The sequence below is a fragment of the Sceloporus occidentalis genome, unplaced genomic scaffold (assembly GCF_023333645.1).
Source record: "Sceloporus occidentalis isolate IW3139 unplaced genomic scaffold, rSceOcc1.0.p SCAF_4, whole genome shotgun sequence".
Lineage (NCBI taxonomy): Eukaryota > Metazoa > Chordata > Lepidosauria > Squamata > Phrynosomatidae > Sceloporus > Sceloporus occidentalis.
The window spans coordinates 67,341,731-67,359,012 of record NW_028316984.1 but is presented as its reverse complement, the minus strand read 5'-3'; the positions used below and the strand labels follow the sequence as shown (position 1 = coordinate 67,359,012).

Below are 17,282 nucleotides of genomic sequence, written 5' to 3'. Positions count from 1 at the left end.
ACATCTTCTGATGCCTTCCTTCCCTGGAGTTTGGGGATAACTATGGCTGCATCCACACTGGGGAAATAACCTGGTTTGGCCCTGCTTTGAGTGCCTTGGCTCAAGGCTATGGCTCAAGGCTATCGGGAATTTGAGCCCTCCCATTTGGAGGGCTCAAATTCTTCCTTAGCCTATAGAGTTTCTGCTCCCTCCCTCATCCTCCAGCTTGTCATCCTGGCTGTCTTCCTCTGAAGAGGACACTTCCGACTGATGCATGAATAATTAGTTTGCTTCATTATTTTTTGATAAAGTTTCTTGGATCCACCTTGATCTGGACACCAGTAACAGGAACAGCAGACTGATGTGGTTTTGACAATCCTATCTAGTTTTATGGGATTCTTTTCAGCTTCTAGGTTCCAGGTCTGACCATATAACACCCATCTTGAAAGATCTTCATTGGCTGCCTATTCGCTTCCGAGCTCAATACAAGGTGTTGGTAATGACCTATAAAGCCCTAAATGGCTTGGGCCCAGGATACTTGGAGGACTGCCTCTCCCCATATAATCTGCCCCTCACACTCAGGTCAACAGGGATGAAATTGTTGGAGGTCCCAGCGACACGCTATGTGAGGACCTCACAGAGGGCATTCTCTATCATGGCCCCCAGATCTTGGAATAGTCTCCCAGATGAGCTCCGCTCCACCACATCTTTAGCTCTTTTTAAAAAGAACCTGAAGACGTATTTCTTTTCCCAAGCCTTCCCACTGTGAAAAATAATTTTTTCCTTTACCCCTCTTCATTGATGACCCAGGAATGTATATATTGACTTCCCCTTCTATCTGGCACTTTTGTTGTTAGTATCATTGTGTTGTTTTTAATGCTGTTTTTAATTGATTTTATTGGAATGTTTTTTATATATAATTGTTTGCCGCTTTGATCAAAATTTTGGAAAAGCGGGTTACTATATTATTATTATTATTATTATTATATATCTTGATGGTGTGAACAAGGTGTCTGGAGCAATGAGGACTACTTGTTTGATAAATTAGCCAAGGTGAGGTTGAGGCCATGGACTATGGAATTGGGGGGAAGGCAGGAAGGTACTAAATAATTGAACAGAGCCAATGTGGTGTAGTGGTTTAAACACTGGACTAGCACTCTGGACACCAGGATTCAAATCCCCGCTCAGCCATGGAAACCCACTGGTTAATAATAATAATAATAATAATAATAATATATTCCGTCTCTTCCATTTGGGGATCGAGGCGGGTAACAACAGAGTTTATACAATACACAATATAAGAAAAATAAAACCCACAAAACCCTGACCCAATACTCCCTCCCAAACAAGTCACACTCTCCCACCCTCAGAGGAAGACAAAGGCAATCACCCTCTGAATAAATCCTGCCAATAAAACCCTGTGGTAGGTTCCCTACCATAAGTTGAAAATGACTTGAAGGCATACAGCAATGAACAAAATGATTGCACACAGACAAGTACAAGACCATTATTGTGGTTGAGCCTCACAGTGGTAACTATGGCTGGTGGATGAACTCTATCCTGTGCTCACTCATGGAGGTGACTTCTAGGTAAACACTGTGTTTATAAGAGTGTTCATAGTTATAGCTGATGAAATGCTAATGGAATGAGAGGAGTAATTTACCCGGCCACCCCCCATCTCTGCCCCAGGACGGTTGTGGCGGGCCCACTAAAGATTCTAATCAATCTATATTTCCAACCTCCAGGATGCTCCATATATTGCACTAGGTCTGAAGATTATCCCTCCTCCACGAACATCAAAGGTAAATGTGGCCAGAGGAGCAGCCATGTTAATTTTGCTGGACCTCTCAGCAGTGACTTGATACCACTGACCAGTGTATTCTTTTAGACCACCTAATGTAGAAGTGGTTAACTGTGGGAAATTAAGGGGCTGCATTGGGAAGTTACAGGGTCTGAGGATGCCACACTTCCTCTGACACTCCCATAGTCAAGAACAAAATGCTTCCCTAATGATCCCTGGTGGATTTATGGAGCAATTTCACCATGTTTATGGAGCAACCCCCCCCCCCCCCACCAGCTCCTGCTGGGCCACTTTTTTAGCAGGATGTGACTGGAAGGTTAATTTCTAGGTCACACCTTGCTAGAAAAGAGGCCACTTATGGTCCAATAGGATGCTAGGGGTCCTTGGAAGCCACAGATGGGAGCTATATGTAGCCACAGGTATCATTTTCCCACCCCTGAGCTGGTGGGATTTAACATTAAGTGCAGTTTATTACAGTGGTTTTAGCATTTTCTACCAAGGTCATGTCTTCAAGGTGATGTAGCTTTTAGGCTTCAGTCTCCCACAGGTTTATATTATATTATTGTATTATTCAGTATGTATATGGAGCCACAAAACCCTGTATTTTCTTGCTTTTTTAACTTGTAAAACACTGACGCTATAATCTCCCCCGTCCCCCAACATGAGTTAAGCCCTATGTATGTTAGACTATAATAATAGGAGATACTACTAGTAATCCTGCACAGGATTAGACAGGGGGGAAAAACCCTAACAAAATTAAAAGGCTACTGCTTAGTGCCTCATTATCTGGTGTAATGAGATAAAATCTGGCTGTTTTTTCCCTAACATGTCAGGAATTGCTACTTTTGTCATAATTTCATATTTGCATCATTTCCTAGACTCTTACTGTGGACAGGCAGCTGATGACTCATGGATTAGCACTTGTTTGCAGACCACTCTGAGCAGCACTGTTCTGTGTAATATCCATCAGCTAGGAATGGCTTTTGGAATCTAGCCTCAACAGGAAACTTCATTGCATTTATGGAATCTGTTCAGGGTCAGACTTTAATAAAATAAAAGGAGGAACAACTTGGACTTTAGAGCCATTACTGTAAATTATGTGAAATAACTCCACATAGGGGCATGTCCTTAGAAACCATAAGGGAATAAAGGGAGGAAGATATATAGACCAAGCTGTATAAACTGCTCTAACATGTCTAGTTTCTAATGTCCTCTCCTTCCAAGAAAACAGCTGAAAAATGCAGCATCCCTTCCTTAAGGGAGAGACTGCCAAACAGTTACCAGAGTCTCCCAGGATTAAGCAAACAGGAATTAGAGGGAGTAGATGAAGCTGAATGGAACTTGCTACTCAGTTGAACTAAGAGAAACATAAGTAGGAAATGAGTATTGATGTAGAGCCAATACATTCCAAATGCCAGGGGTGTGGGCTTGCAAACTGGGCTTGCAGTTTCATCAGCTGGAACTGAAATATGTAGTCTGCTTTCATTCTTGTGAGATATCCTGTTGAGTCATTGTCTTATAATTTAGAAAATTAAACTCCCTGGTATGCTGTGAAACCAAGGCTGGAGCTAAACAGAATTTCCAGAAGATGGTTTTCCTACAAAAGAGCATACCTAAAAATACAGGGTGTTCTTATGAACATATTACTCAAAAGTAGGTCCTAAAGAGATAAATGAGACTTGGTCCATAGTTACTACTGCGGATTGCAGATATAGTCTTATAGTCTCATGATCCCACTGAGATTTTTATATTTCCATTATACTTTTATATAATGTGTTTGAGCCAACATTCTTTCCTGCCTCTGTTCCATAAATTAGAAACCAAAATATTCTACCGCGCTTTGTGAAATACGAATGTTGTTAGGCTGATTGCCATTTTGAACCCTTTGACAGGGTTGCAAACCAAGTTTAAACCTCCCGCTTAAAGGAGCAGCCCTCCAGATGTTAAAGAACTGCATCTCCCAAATGTTCTAGTCATAAAAGCCAATACTCAGAAATGCTGGGGGTTGCAGTCAAACAATATATGAAGGTCCGCATGCACCTACCCCAGATCTACAACGTAATTTACAGTATCTGATGTTTGCAGACACACATATACTATTTAGAAGTTCTAGCAGCTGCAGTTTATGTGAGTCAAATAAAAGCTGAATTCTCATTGAGCTCTGGAGAAACTCTTTATAAACCTTTCTCAAATACATAACTATTTTTCTCTGTGGTGATAACCTGTGGGAAAATGACTTGATAGTTGTGGTCAAAGAAAAAAAGAAGCAGTATGATGTCTGCAAAAGCTTCAGTCAAGGAATAGGGAGAGCCAAATGAAAAACCTCAGGTTTCTTTTAACTTTTATACATACCTTTTACAGTTTAGATATCCCTACATTTCCTCATGAATGAGGCTGCAAGAACTTTGGAAACAGGGATTCATCCCTCAGATATCAGTCAATCAATCTAAGAGTAATAAACAGCTGCACTGTTCATATGTAACATGAGGCTACAACATCCAAAGAGGTTGCAGAGCATGTTTTATGAAAAAGTAATAGGATGGGTACTGGTGACTGACATGGAAACCCTAAATTCAAGATATAGCATTTCATTAATAACTCGAAAATGTGTTGTGCTAATTTCAGCCACCTGTTGCATTCTAGCCACCTCCTCTTTCACACACTATTCTATGTGCAAGTTTCTTGCCACTTCCCCCTTCTTCCCATTGGCAGCCCTGCTATAATCAGAGAACAGTATTCACAGGACAGCTTTGCACATGCAATAGCATATGTTAACATCGATCTCAATTGGGACACACTGTTTATTTCACAGATCACATATCTGTATATTTTTATCTTGCTGTATGGGTTCATTTTTCAAGTATCTATTCCATACAGAATGTCAGAAACCTGAGGATACTAGAAAAGTGATCAGATGGCACTACAGTATTCTATTGGCAAAGCGAGTCTAGTTAAGTGGAGCCCTCCAACATTAAGGAGAAACATGTATCACCCCAGCAACTGCTGCAGTGTGTGAAATTTTGTCCTGTACTTTTAGTAAGTACAGATAGAAGGCATTCAATATTCTTGTTTAGTTTATCTAAAGAAAAATTCTTTGCAGTGCAGGAGATACAAGATGCAGTAGTTTTTTTCCTTACCCTCCCAAGGCTTACCAATAGTGAGAAATGGTTGAAGCTGCAGTTCTATAATATCTGGAAGTCTGGTGGTACTGAAAAAACCCCACAGATGCTCAGATGTGAGAATCAAGAGGTCAAGCACTGATAACAATGGAATATAAAGCTATCTTTATTAGTTTTTGTTTGGTTTGGCTTGCTTTGGGTGATGAATAGGTGAGAATCCATTTGTGGATGTGCATTTGCTATCTTGAATGGGCATGCTCTATAACTGTCATTTGCTCTTCTTATACATGTAAATCTTTGTTTAGCACATTCTCTTAGACAAAACAAGGACTTTCAAAACTGTTTTTCCTGCAGGGTGAGACTACAAGTTTTTCTGAACAATTTAAAAAAAAAACTTTTTCACTTTTTGGCAAAAAGAACAGAAAACAGAACAGAGAATTGAGTCCTGTCCAATCATAATAATCATCCATCATCATTGCCACCACTGTCATCATTCCTTTCCCCCAGAACTGTGACTCAAGGCATCTTACAAAAATTAACACAAATGCAGCAAGTAGTCAATAGAATTAAAATATCTATCAAAAAGTAAGAAATAAAAACAGGACAGTACACTGTTAAAAGACTTTTCCTTAAAAGCAGTTTGTCCCCAAAAGCCTGTATGAATAAAATTCTTCATGTGCTAACAGAAGGATGAGAAGGAGAGAACCATTCTGGGAGCAGCCACCAAGAGGTTCCTCTCCTATGTTTTGACCAGATGGACCAGTGAGAGTCTCCACCATATATCTCAAAGCCTTAGAAAGCTTATATGAAAGAATACATTTCTTTTTCTTTTCCTTGCATCTGAACCAAAACAAATGACAATATTTTTGTGCAAAAAATTTTTTTGTTGTTGCACAAATAAATGTTTCACTAAAAAGTCCCCAAATGTGAAAAGACTTGTGATGACTGACTCCCCCCCCCCCCCCAATGGAATGTCTTGCTGTATTAAGCAACTCTTTAGGTCTAGCTTGAGAAAATTTGGATGAGTATTTGAATGAGTATTCTTTGTATCTCTAGTCAGACTTACCACTTTTATTGCCAAAGACTGAAATTTGAGAGGAATAGTATAAAAGTGGTAAGTCAGATATAAAGAATACTTATGGTTGTAATTTTTTTTAAATTGTCTCATCCTTGCCTCATAAAGAGGGCAATGTGCTTCAGAAGCTAATGTCATTAAAGTCTCACATTCATCTTGTTTTTTTGTTAAGTGTCAACAGACTTTGACTTATGGTTACCCTATGAATGAGAGCTCTCCAAATCACCATGTCACTGACAGCTTTGCTCAGATCTTGCAGACTCAGGGCTGTAGCTTTTTTGATCCCCCCACTCCTAGATAAATATCTTTTCCTTACCTTCTGTTCTGATACATCTCCTTCATTGAGTTACCTGCATATTCCAGTTGCATCTGCCCTCTTTCTTCTCCTTTAGTTTTCCTTCCTCTCCCTTATCTCTTTCTTCTTTCTCCCAGTTCTCCTGAGTACATTGTCTTCTCTTTCTTCCTCCCCCTTTTTGACTCTCATTCTATTTCTCCTACCAACCCTGCTTCTCCTAGCTGTATTTATCATCTTGCTTTTCCTTCTCAGCCTCTGTCTAGTTATTTCATTTTGACCAACCTTTTGTAGCAAACTTTTAAACCATAGCTGGAATAAGTTAGATTCTTTGCATTTTAAAGTTGTAAGTTAGATTCAATGGGTCTTGTTCTTGAATAGACATCAGTATCTCCCCCTTCCTCATATATTTGGCAGTCATTAGTTGTAGTATTTTGATCATGACTATGGCCTGTTACAGACTGCCAAAATAAAGCTGCTTCGGGTCTCTTTGGAAGTATGCTATTTAAATGATGCATGGGTCCTAAGAGTCTGGAGGTCACACCAAAGCCACACTCCATTCCTAAGCACTGGAGTGCAGCTTTGGTGCAGCTTCCGGATTCTTAGGATGCATGCATCATTTAAATAGCATACCTCCAAAGAGACCCGAAGCAGCTTTATTTTGGCAGTCTGTAACAGGCCTATGATTATTTTGGTTATGAGGATGGATCCCATAACCTCCCTGTAAATAAGAGAAGAAAAGGAAATATGGCCACTGAAGGGAACTATTTAATGAGAGAACCCTATTAAGAGCAGCCTGGGAAACTTGGAAATGTTTTTTTAATTGGACTACAAATCTCTTGTATTAAAATCAGTGCTTAGACATTTAAAAAAACAGAACTAAGACAAGTTTTGTCATTGTTCAAAACAGAGCTTGGGAAACTTTCTCTGGGTACAGTACAACTCCTATGTGTTCTTTAAAGCAGTGCTTGCAGTATGGTGAAAAAGGAGCTAGGAAAAGTGTTTTTGTTTATTTCTGTTCAACACAGAGCGTGGAAAATTTAATTTACATCGAGACAAATACGTTCTCATTTCTAATGTTAACTTTGTTTTTATTTGAATGACATGCTCTGAGCAATTGTGCTTCATGATTAATTTATCACATTGAATTACATTGCTAGGGTTCACCACCTCTCACAATATCAGGTGCTATCCTTACATTTCATGTTTTGGTCCTAAAATCTCAGGATCTGGGATGCATTGCAGTTCATTCAGGTAGTCTAACAATTCCATCTGGGTATTTGGGGTAAAGGTGATGTCTTGCTGTATTGCTGCTGTAGAATGGCACATGTTGATCTGTGTCTATGGCTTTTAAAATGTGCTAATACTGAACAGAACTTTATCTCTGTGTAGTGTTAGGTAATGCAACACACAATATGACCTTTGTGTGCTTTTTACACCCATTATTTTATTATTACCCTGATAAAAGTAGCAAGCTGATGGCAGGTATGTTAGGAACAGGAACACTTGAACTGGTAATGCTCAGAAGATTCAATACTAGAAGCAAACTGTTCACCAGCAAGGCATAGGCAAAGCACTTCAAAAGTGGATAACAAAGCTGGAAGTAGGGTGTTTTGGGGTTGTTGTTGTTTTTTGTCTTAGCTGAATGAAGTGGTATAGCTGCTGTATAATTAGCTGGGTTTTTTACCAATAGATTTTTAAGCTCTTTAAACATAGAATACACAGGGCATAATTTAAAAGACTGGGAAAAATGGGTAAGTTAGTAAGAAAGAACTAATTAGGTGCACAGGATTATCCAAAGATGTGAGCATGTTAAAAGGCACATCACTATGTCAGATTCCATTTGAATATAAAAGCCAGCAAGCAAGAGATCAGAGTACTTCATGTACAAAGAAGTCAGAGTCAGGGTAGGCTTGCAGGAAAGGAGCAGACTTCATGGACTTAGGACTTTTGAGGTAACTGAGAGTCTTCTTATTCCTGGGTTTGGTTGCTTTTAATTGTAATAAAATCAGCTTTGACTTATCGTGTTCCTATGAATGACAGACCTCCAAGCAGCCTTTTATTAACATCCCTATTAACATCTTGCTAACTCAGAGCTGTGACTTCCTTGACTGAGTCTGTCCACCTATAATGACACCTTCCTCTTTTCCTACTCCCTTCCACTTTGCCGAGTTTTATTATCACACTGATAATAATCATTAATAATAATAATAATAGCTAATAATCATGTTGTCTTATATGTTCCAACAACAATAGCCTCGATTTTGGCTTCTAGGGCTTTACTTGTTTATTGTGGAAGCCATTTTGACAAATTTGTATAGTGCAAATTCAAAATCTGTTGTTCGTTGTGTGCTGCCTCTTTAAGAGACAAGCCAAGAAGGCCTCCATGCAAACAGGCTTTGGTAGCTTTCAGTTTTGAATGAAACACTTCCAGTGTTCAACTGACATGAGCAGGAATACAGTTGGCCCTTCTTATACACAGATTTTTTATACACGGATTTAAGCATCCACAGTTTGAAAATATTCAAAAAAAGTATAAATTTCAAATATCAAACCTTAATTTTCCCTTTTTTATAAGGGACACCATTTTGCTATGTCATTATATTTATTGGGACTTGAGTATCCACGGATTTTGTTATCCGCAGAGGATCCTGGAACCAAACCCCAGTGTATAACAAGCATCCACTGTACTTTGCAGGAGCGGGGGGCTGCATCCGAAGTGAGGGGGTCAGAGGCTAGACTTGAAGACAAACAACAATAGCAAATGGGTAATGTTGGTGACAATGTGGTGGTGGGGGTGTCTTATCACCGCATGTGATAGTCATGTCCACAAGTACTTCTTATCTGGAATTGGTGCTTGTAGAATTCAGTAAAATTACTATATATTCCTGTGTACAAGTCGACCTCATGTATAAGTCGAGGGAATGTTTCAGGGTCAAAATCCTGGATTTTGATATGACCCATGGATAAGGCGAGGATAAAACTTAGGGGGCTATAAAGAAGGATGGAAAGGGGGAAATACCATTTCCGTCCTTCCTTCTCTTTCTCTGGACCTGTCCCAACTGATTCCCAGGTGCTGGAGAAGAGGTTTTAACATCTGATTGAGAAAGGAAGCAAGTGGTTTTAAATGGAGAGTTGTTTCCATAGGAAGCAATGTCTTGCAAAAGGGACTGGAGAGATGGTTTTAAATGGAAATGTGGTTTTTTTTGATAGGAAGCCAGGTCTTGCAAAACTTACCAGAGAAAGAAGCAAGTGGGTTTAAATGGAGAGGATTTTCCAATAGGAAGCAAAGGCTTGCAAAATGGACTGGAGGAGGAAGGAATTGGTGTTCAAAGAATATTGGGGCATCAGGCTTGCTTGCTTTAGGACCTTTCTAAGCATTACTGATGTAGTGACCCTTATATAAGTCTACTCAAAGTTTTAGGGTCAATTTTGGGGCATAAATTTCTCAACTTATGGTCGAGTATATACGGTATATCACAAACAATTTCTTTATCACCAGGGTAGGGACTACTATCTCTTTTCTATAATGCAAATTAGTCTTTTTCTCATAAATAATTGATCATGTGTTTATGTTTGACATCATGGTTAGGGACTGTACACAATTTGAAAAACTTAATTGTCCTTTCACTTTTTTGGTGATTAGATAGAATCTGGAACATCATACTGATGGATAAATTTACTGGAAAAGTAAAGGCTACTAAAGATAACCAAGACCACTCTAAACATCATTAGACTTGGTACAGGTTTATCAGTTATGAAAATGAAAATGCCAGTCTTCTTGCTCTCCCTTCCTCACATGTTAATTTTTGGAAATCTATTTCGTTATAATCATTGTCATGTCAACTGGAAATTTCTTATTTGGATAGTTAGGAATCATCAACACATTATCTCTTATTGTACTGGATCTGATATCTTTGGTGGTTATGCTTGTTTCAGTAAAATGTTTTTTAAAAAACCAGTTATTAAAAAAAGACACAACCTCTCCTGATAAAGAGTGTAATTTCCTAACTTTCAGGAAATTGATCTACAGGTTGCATTACATTAGTAGGCAAAGTTTACCATTCTGAATATTTATAGCTAATGTTTGTGATTTAGTAAAGCCTAACTTTCCCGGTCTGCTTTGGATTCTTTGCTATGTTTGGACAAGATCAGAAGAGCTACTTAGCCATCCTGAAGTTGTTATAGGTAACCTAGGGTTTTTTTTCCTCCCTTTTTGCTTTTGGACAGTTGTTTCTGCCAGGTTATTATTGCATAGTGATTTAGAAAATTAAGGAGTTGTCCAAAAGTGTTTGCCATTCAGTGCTGGAGAGTGACCACCACCTTATCTCTGCTGGTTGAGAATCCTAAACTTGGAGATTCTTTGAATATGCAAAATAAATTAGCTAGTTCTGTTGATTCTAGACTTGATTTCTGCTCAGAAAAATACTGTTTTGTCCGTCTCATTCTCTCTATTTTGATTCTTCTGTCCTGTGTAATGCTTAAAAATGGTGGTGTTATATTTGTGCTACTAGCTGCCAGTTTGTTGCAACCCAGTGAAGTCCTTTTGTAATTTTCTCTTTCAGTTCCTCTCTGGTGTGGATGCTTGGTGCAAAATGTGCAGTGAAGGTGGCCTCCCATCAGAAATGCAAGACCTAGAACTGGCCATCCATCATCATCAGTCCCTTTATGAACAGGTCACCCAGGCTTACACGGAGGTGAGTGTTTCCAGAAGAGGCTTTAGTAACTGCTAGCAAGTTACACAGTGCAATTAATAGAGATAATTGGATATGCTGTTAGAGTGAAGTGGGGTTATAAATAAATGTATTTGTAGAATATATTTGTCTGAACTTTCATTGCCATGCTGATGTGACTACCCAAGTACTGCAGCTCATGTGTAGTTTCTTGTTCTTGGAAGAGTAAATATAGTGTAAATATATATTCAGAAAGTAACCTATTGTCTTATTACAAGGAAAGCATGCATAGGATTGCAGACTTGGGCTGCAATTGAAAGCACAATTACTACTGGGAAGGAAATACTTGTCAGACTTCTGAGTAAATTTATTTAGACAGTGCTGTAAATTTGGAACTGGGTCTGTTGACTGTAATAAAGGCTTTGTATTGTATTGAGTATTGAGTAACTTGGAAATGAGCCATTGGAACCTGACAGCCACTAAGTAAACCTGAGCCAAGATCATTTGCTGTAATCTGAAAATATAAATCAAATTAAATAATAAAAAGAAGGAAGGATGGGGGGAAGGTAGCAACATCTTTAAGACTAACTGGTTTTTATTTTAGCATGAGCTTTCATGAATATAAATGCACTTCTTCAGTGCAGAATGTTATCTAGGCCACAAAATATGAGCCATATTTACACCATTGTAGGATGGAATGTAATAAGATCCAGAAATCATGCAAAGCAAAGAGAGGCTGCATCTAAATTGCAGAAATAATCTAATTTCACCCCACTTTAACTGCCATGGTTCAATGCTATGGAATTCTGGGATCAGTAGTTTGTTGTGGTATAAGAGCTCTCAGATGGAAAAGGTTAAATGTCTCACAAAATTACAGTTCCCGGGATTCTCAAGCACTGCGCCAGGGCAGTTAAAGAGATCTCAAACTGGACTATTTTTGCAATACGGATACTGTCCAGGATCCAAAACATATTGCAGAAATAACCCAGTTTGCTTTAACTGCCCTGGCTCAGTGGTAGGGAATCCTGGGGATTGTAGTTTATTGTGACACCAGAGCTCTCTGACATAGAAGATTAAATGTTTTTACTAATCTATAGTTCCAGAATTCCCTACTATTGAGCCAGAGGAGTGAAAGTGGTCTCAAACTGGATTGTTTCTGCAGTGGTTTTTGGACCCAGGTCATATAAGAAGCTGTTCACAAAGTCTCCAATGGTAGCATAGGCAGAACCACATCTATTCCTCCTTTGACCATCCCTTCTTTAAAAGTTAAAATGTTAACTACAGTTGTCTGTGTTGTGTGTGTGTGTGTGTTGTTGTTGTTGTTGTTGTTGTTGTTGTGCCTTAAAGCCTTTTCTGATTTGTGGTGACCCTAAGGTGCTTGCCTATCATGGGGCTTTCTTGGCACATTTTGTCAGAGGGGGTTTGCCATTGTCATCCTCTGAGACTGAGAGAGTGTGGCTTGCCCAAGGTCATCCAGTGGGTTTCCATGGCCAAGCTGGGATTTGAACACTGGTCTCCCATGTCCTAGTACAATGCTCAAACCACTACACTACTCTGTCTCTCTCTCTCTCTCTCTCTCTCTCTGTGTGTGTGTGTGTGTGTGTTGCTTGTTGTGTGTCAGATATAACAAAGGGAACTTACCTCAAGTGGGACAGTAGACTTGCAAAATGATTGTGTGTATTTTTTATGATTGTATGTATTAATGACTGCTTTCCTAGTTTACTCTGCTAGTTCTGTGTATGTTCAAAGCTCCTTTCTCCTCTTCTGTCTTTTCTCAATGTAATGAATGAGCATCTTCAAACTCTGTATAAGCTGCCATCATTTCAGTAAAAGAGGCAAAAGACCTTCCAAAGTTTATAAAATAAAATAAAAATTAAATTCATTGATGTGGTGCATAGGAATTTTTGTGCCCTGCATAACTTCCTATCCTCTCTGGAATTTAGTGAAGGCTGATGAACTAAATTGGCATCCCCTAGTCCAGCCATCTAATCCATGCTGCACTGTGGTGATCCTAGCAGTCTGCCACTAAAAGCACTGAATCATGTCAGGAGAAACGATGAGCTATTAAACAATCACCATAGTCATTGTTGGTTTTAACTATATGCCTGTAATGAGCACTGTGTGTAAGCTGTGCAGAAAGAAAAAGTGGAAAGTGGTGAATAAAGAGGGGAAAAAACCATACTGTTGATCTGCCGATGTCCAAATGCTGTTTTTGGAATATTTCATGTAAAAACATTATATATATCATATATACTCGACTATAAATCGACTTCATGTATAAGTCGAGGACAGGTTTGGGGGCCAATATTTAGCCTTCTCTTCAGAGAGCTCTGGTGCCAGGATCCCAGAATTCCCTAGCACTGAGCCAGGGCAGTTAAAGAGGTCTCAAACTGGATTATTTCTGCAGTGTGTTTTGGACCTAAAATAATAAGCAATCCTTCATAAAGAATTGCAAAAAAACAAAAAAAACAAAACAAAACCCCAAAAACAAATAAAGATACCAGCCTAGTAAATTTTACAACCCTAGACCTGGAAATGTATGTGAAAGGAAAAGATCTTGCCATGTTGCATAAATAATGCGTTGTTTTTAGCAGCTGTTACACTCCTATCCGCTGTAAAATCATGAATAAATGATGATACAACAATTTAAAAAATAAATAAACATATCCTAAGCAGGAATATAATAATACATACCTATTTACATGCATTTGTTCACAAAAATGCTAATTTTTTCTTCATTCAATTTCTTGATGGAACAAAAGTCACTCACCAGTGGTCCTGTGTGTATAGATGATTTTTCCAACAATTCTTGAAAAATTCTTGAAAAATTCACAGTTATAAAAGATACTCATTTTAAACTCCTAAATGCAGCAGTGGAAGACTGAAATGGCAGCTAGCTGTTTGTTTGTTTGTTTTTTAACCAATCAGTTTCTTTCAAATCAGTTCTTTACTTGAGAGATACTTTCAGGGCTCAGAGAATTCATGTTCTCACATTTTTTCTGTAATAATGTGTAACAAAAACATTATCACAACAGTTTCCCCTAAAGTACAGAGAAAAGACCGTATTAAATATAATACAGATTCAGAAGTACAGTATTGTTCAAAATGCTTGTTAGACTGTCCACCTTTAACCTTACAGGTGAGTCAAGATGGAAAGGCTTTGCTGGATGTCCTACAGCGTCCTTTGAGTCCTGGGAACTCAGAATCTCTCACTGCCACAGCTAATTATTCCAAGGCTGTTCACCAAGTTTTGGATGTGGTCCATGAGGTTTTACATCACCAACGTCGCCTAGAGAGCATTTGGCAGCACAGAAAGGTCCGATTACATCAGAGGCTTCAACTTTGTGTTTTCCAGCAAGATGTTCAACAGGTAATATACTTTTTCAGACGGATCAAATAAAGCTTAGATCTAGTCCATTGCAGCCTCAAAACTGACAAGGAAAATCTCATAAAACCATTTTACTGTCTCCTCATGCTGTGCAGGCTGGTAGATTAAAATATAAAATGCTCATCATTTCTGTCACATGAGATGTCACCATTTATTGTGTAACCTATAGAAAAGCTTGTAAAAAATAGAGACGTTTTTGGAGGCTGACTTTATAAGCATATAACAGCTATAAGAACTACTGTGTGTGCCTTAAGGACAGTTAATAGGGGGAAAGTAACAGGAATGGTAAAAGAAATTATATATCCCTGTTAAATTATCTACATTATTTCAGCATTGTATATGACCATGAGTGTTGTGTAGAAAGCAAATTGGAAGTGGTTGTTTACTTTCCCCCAGAATATGAGAACCTGGGGCACAACTGCTGAAATTAACAGGCTGTAGAAATGACAGGGCAGTCATCAGGCTCATTCAAATAAAACCATCCTACTTTACAAAACCATAGAGGAAAGGTAGGGAAAGAATTATTTTGTGGTAGGGATTTGAAAGGAGTATATGAAAAAGTACTGGTGAACTCCCAGTTTAAGTATCTGTTCCTTGCAATATATTCAAAGTGGGGGTAGCTGAGTATGTACATCCTGTGCCAGAAGTGATTTAAAGAAATTGTTTTAGTACTGTTGATATTTTGGAATACTAGGAAAATTAACTCTTCCTAGATCAGAGGTCTGGATCGGGCCTTTCCTCGCTAGAGAAATTTCCTGTGCATTATGTTCCTAAAGGGTATGTTTTTGTGTAGGGAGATTTTGTGTAGGGTTTGGGTTCCAGTGGCATGCAGCGCCTAAACACTGCACCACCTCACCGCCTCAATGCTACTGCCATGTGATTGCTCGGGGCAGCTTCACAGCAGGTTCTAGGCATGTTGGGGGCATGCGTCGTGCGTACACCACACCCCCAAGCTACAAGGAAGTTGGCTCTTTTTACCAGTCTATACTGGCAATATGTTTCCATACAGTTCTACATCAGTAGGAATTATAAGATCTGCAAGAAATAATTTTTTTTTTCTTCATATATTTGTGAGAATACTAAAGAAATTGAGAGGGGAGACCCTATAATGCAGTAGAAGGAATTCACGTACCCCTTTGACTTTCCCACATTTTGTTGTTTGACTTTTCCACAGTTTGTTGACTGGCAAGAATCATCACAGCTTGGGACTTATTCTGCATAAAAAGATGCATTTTAAAAAACATTACAGAAAAAATGTCATTTTGTGTAGAGAAAACAGCATTTTCTGCACAGAATATAATACTTCTGTGTAGAAGTTTCTATGAAAAAAGAATTACATCCATCTTTTTTGGACAGAACACATTCTGAATTGTGAAGGGTCTTTGAAAATGGTTACAATTTTGAAAACTACATCCCAAAAGGAGAAAAATAGTAAAATTGTTCATTCTTACCTTTGAGAATGAAATTTATCAAGATTTATATTCCTAGGCTTGATATAATATTAAATGATATGCGTACATAATGAATGTAGCCTGGATACATTTCAGCTTGTAGAGGTCTTATTCAGCAGGAAAATGAAAAGAAAGCAATTCCACCACAAAAATTTTAAATATGGAAATCCTTTTTAGTATCTGAAAAATCTGTGAGCAAAATATTCAACCAGAATAGAACCGATTTAACATGCCCCAGCTAAGTAAATATGGTCGCAAAATCAGGTTAACTGTTGTTGTTAAGGAAAAACTATACTTACATATAGAAAGAACTCAGGCACATTGGATCAAAATAATAGTGATATTGGAAAAGAAGAATGTTGCCTCACAAGAAAGTGGATGCCATAAGTCCAAGGATCATCAGGAGATGGTCTCACCATGATAGTGGTATCACTCAAGGCCTTCCTATCATCAAACCATTCCTCTGCCACCCAGGAAGAAAATACAAAATGAAGATATTTTCAGGGGTGGCTGGTGAGTTCAGTCTAGGTGATGTGATGAATCTCTTCTGGCACCTTGGAGCTGTAGAGACTGCCCTAAAGGGTGGCCTGCAGCCGCCTCTTTCTTTGCCACATCGGGACCACAGCAACCACATGCTGTGGTCGCAATCTGGCCTTTCTGTGGCACAAAAAGGAGCTGCAAAAAGTGGGAACTTTCTACGCTGAGGAAAGGGTGCCATAATCACTGATGCTGCAGCTTTTTTGTGCTCCTTTGGTGCTGCATCATCTGGACACAGCACCAGAGGAGAGCCGTGATGTTGCCCACCATGTGGTGGGGCGCACGGCATCATACCGGTGTGGTGCGGAGTTGGGGCATGCATTGTGCGGACACCACACACCCCACTCTGCCCCATGCCAGCCTTAATGCTTGTCTATACAGCCCCTTAGTGCAGATTTTGAACTGGTTCAGCACCTTGGATAGCATTTTTAAAACATTTGGCCTATGAACCAGAGTAGATTCACTGCTGCACTGATATTCCCCAACTGGCCACTGGGAATATCCTGCCCTATGTGAAGCTGGGACATTCCACTGTTGTCATGAGCTGCATCTGTACTGCAGAAATAATCCAGTTTGACACCATTTAAACTGCCATGGCTAAATGCTAGAAAATTCTGGTATATGTTGTTATGTGAAACATTTATCTATCTCTTTCAGAGAGCTCTGACATTGTCAGAGAACTCATAGCATTGAATCATGACAGTTAAAGTCATATCAAATTGGATTATTTCTGCAGTGCAGATGCAAGGGTGGAGACCATGTAGTCCCAAGCTGATCCAACAGCAGCCTCATTGTGAATGTTAAGCTCCTTCATATTGAAGACTGCCTTAACCAGTTTCGTCAGGGGACCTGAGAGCTACATGGTGGACAGTACACTAACACCATCCTAAGTCCTTCCCTGGGCCTTATATAGGCACAGACTTTTAAACTCTTAAATTTGGGGAGGGAAAGTCTCTTGTTGAATAAT

General features: G+C 39.0%; 1 protein-coding gene across 3 annotated transcripts in view; it reads left to right on the top strand.

Moving 5' to 3' along the window:
- KALRN (kalirin RhoGEF kinase) overlaps positions 1 to 17,282 on the top strand; it is a 719,845-nt gene that overhangs the window by 407,565 nt on the left and 294,998 nt on the right. For all 3 annotated transcript variants that reach the window (XM_089520231.1, XM_089520232.1, XM_089520233.1), the window contains 2 exons: positions 10,832 to 10,963; positions 14,079 to 14,309. In XM_089520231.1, coding sequence (XP_089376357.1) covers positions 10,832 to 10,963; positions 14,079 to 14,309 — 363 coding nt within the window. The remainder of the gene's footprint in view (positions 1 to 10,831; positions 10,964 to 14,078; positions 14,310 to 17,282) is intronic.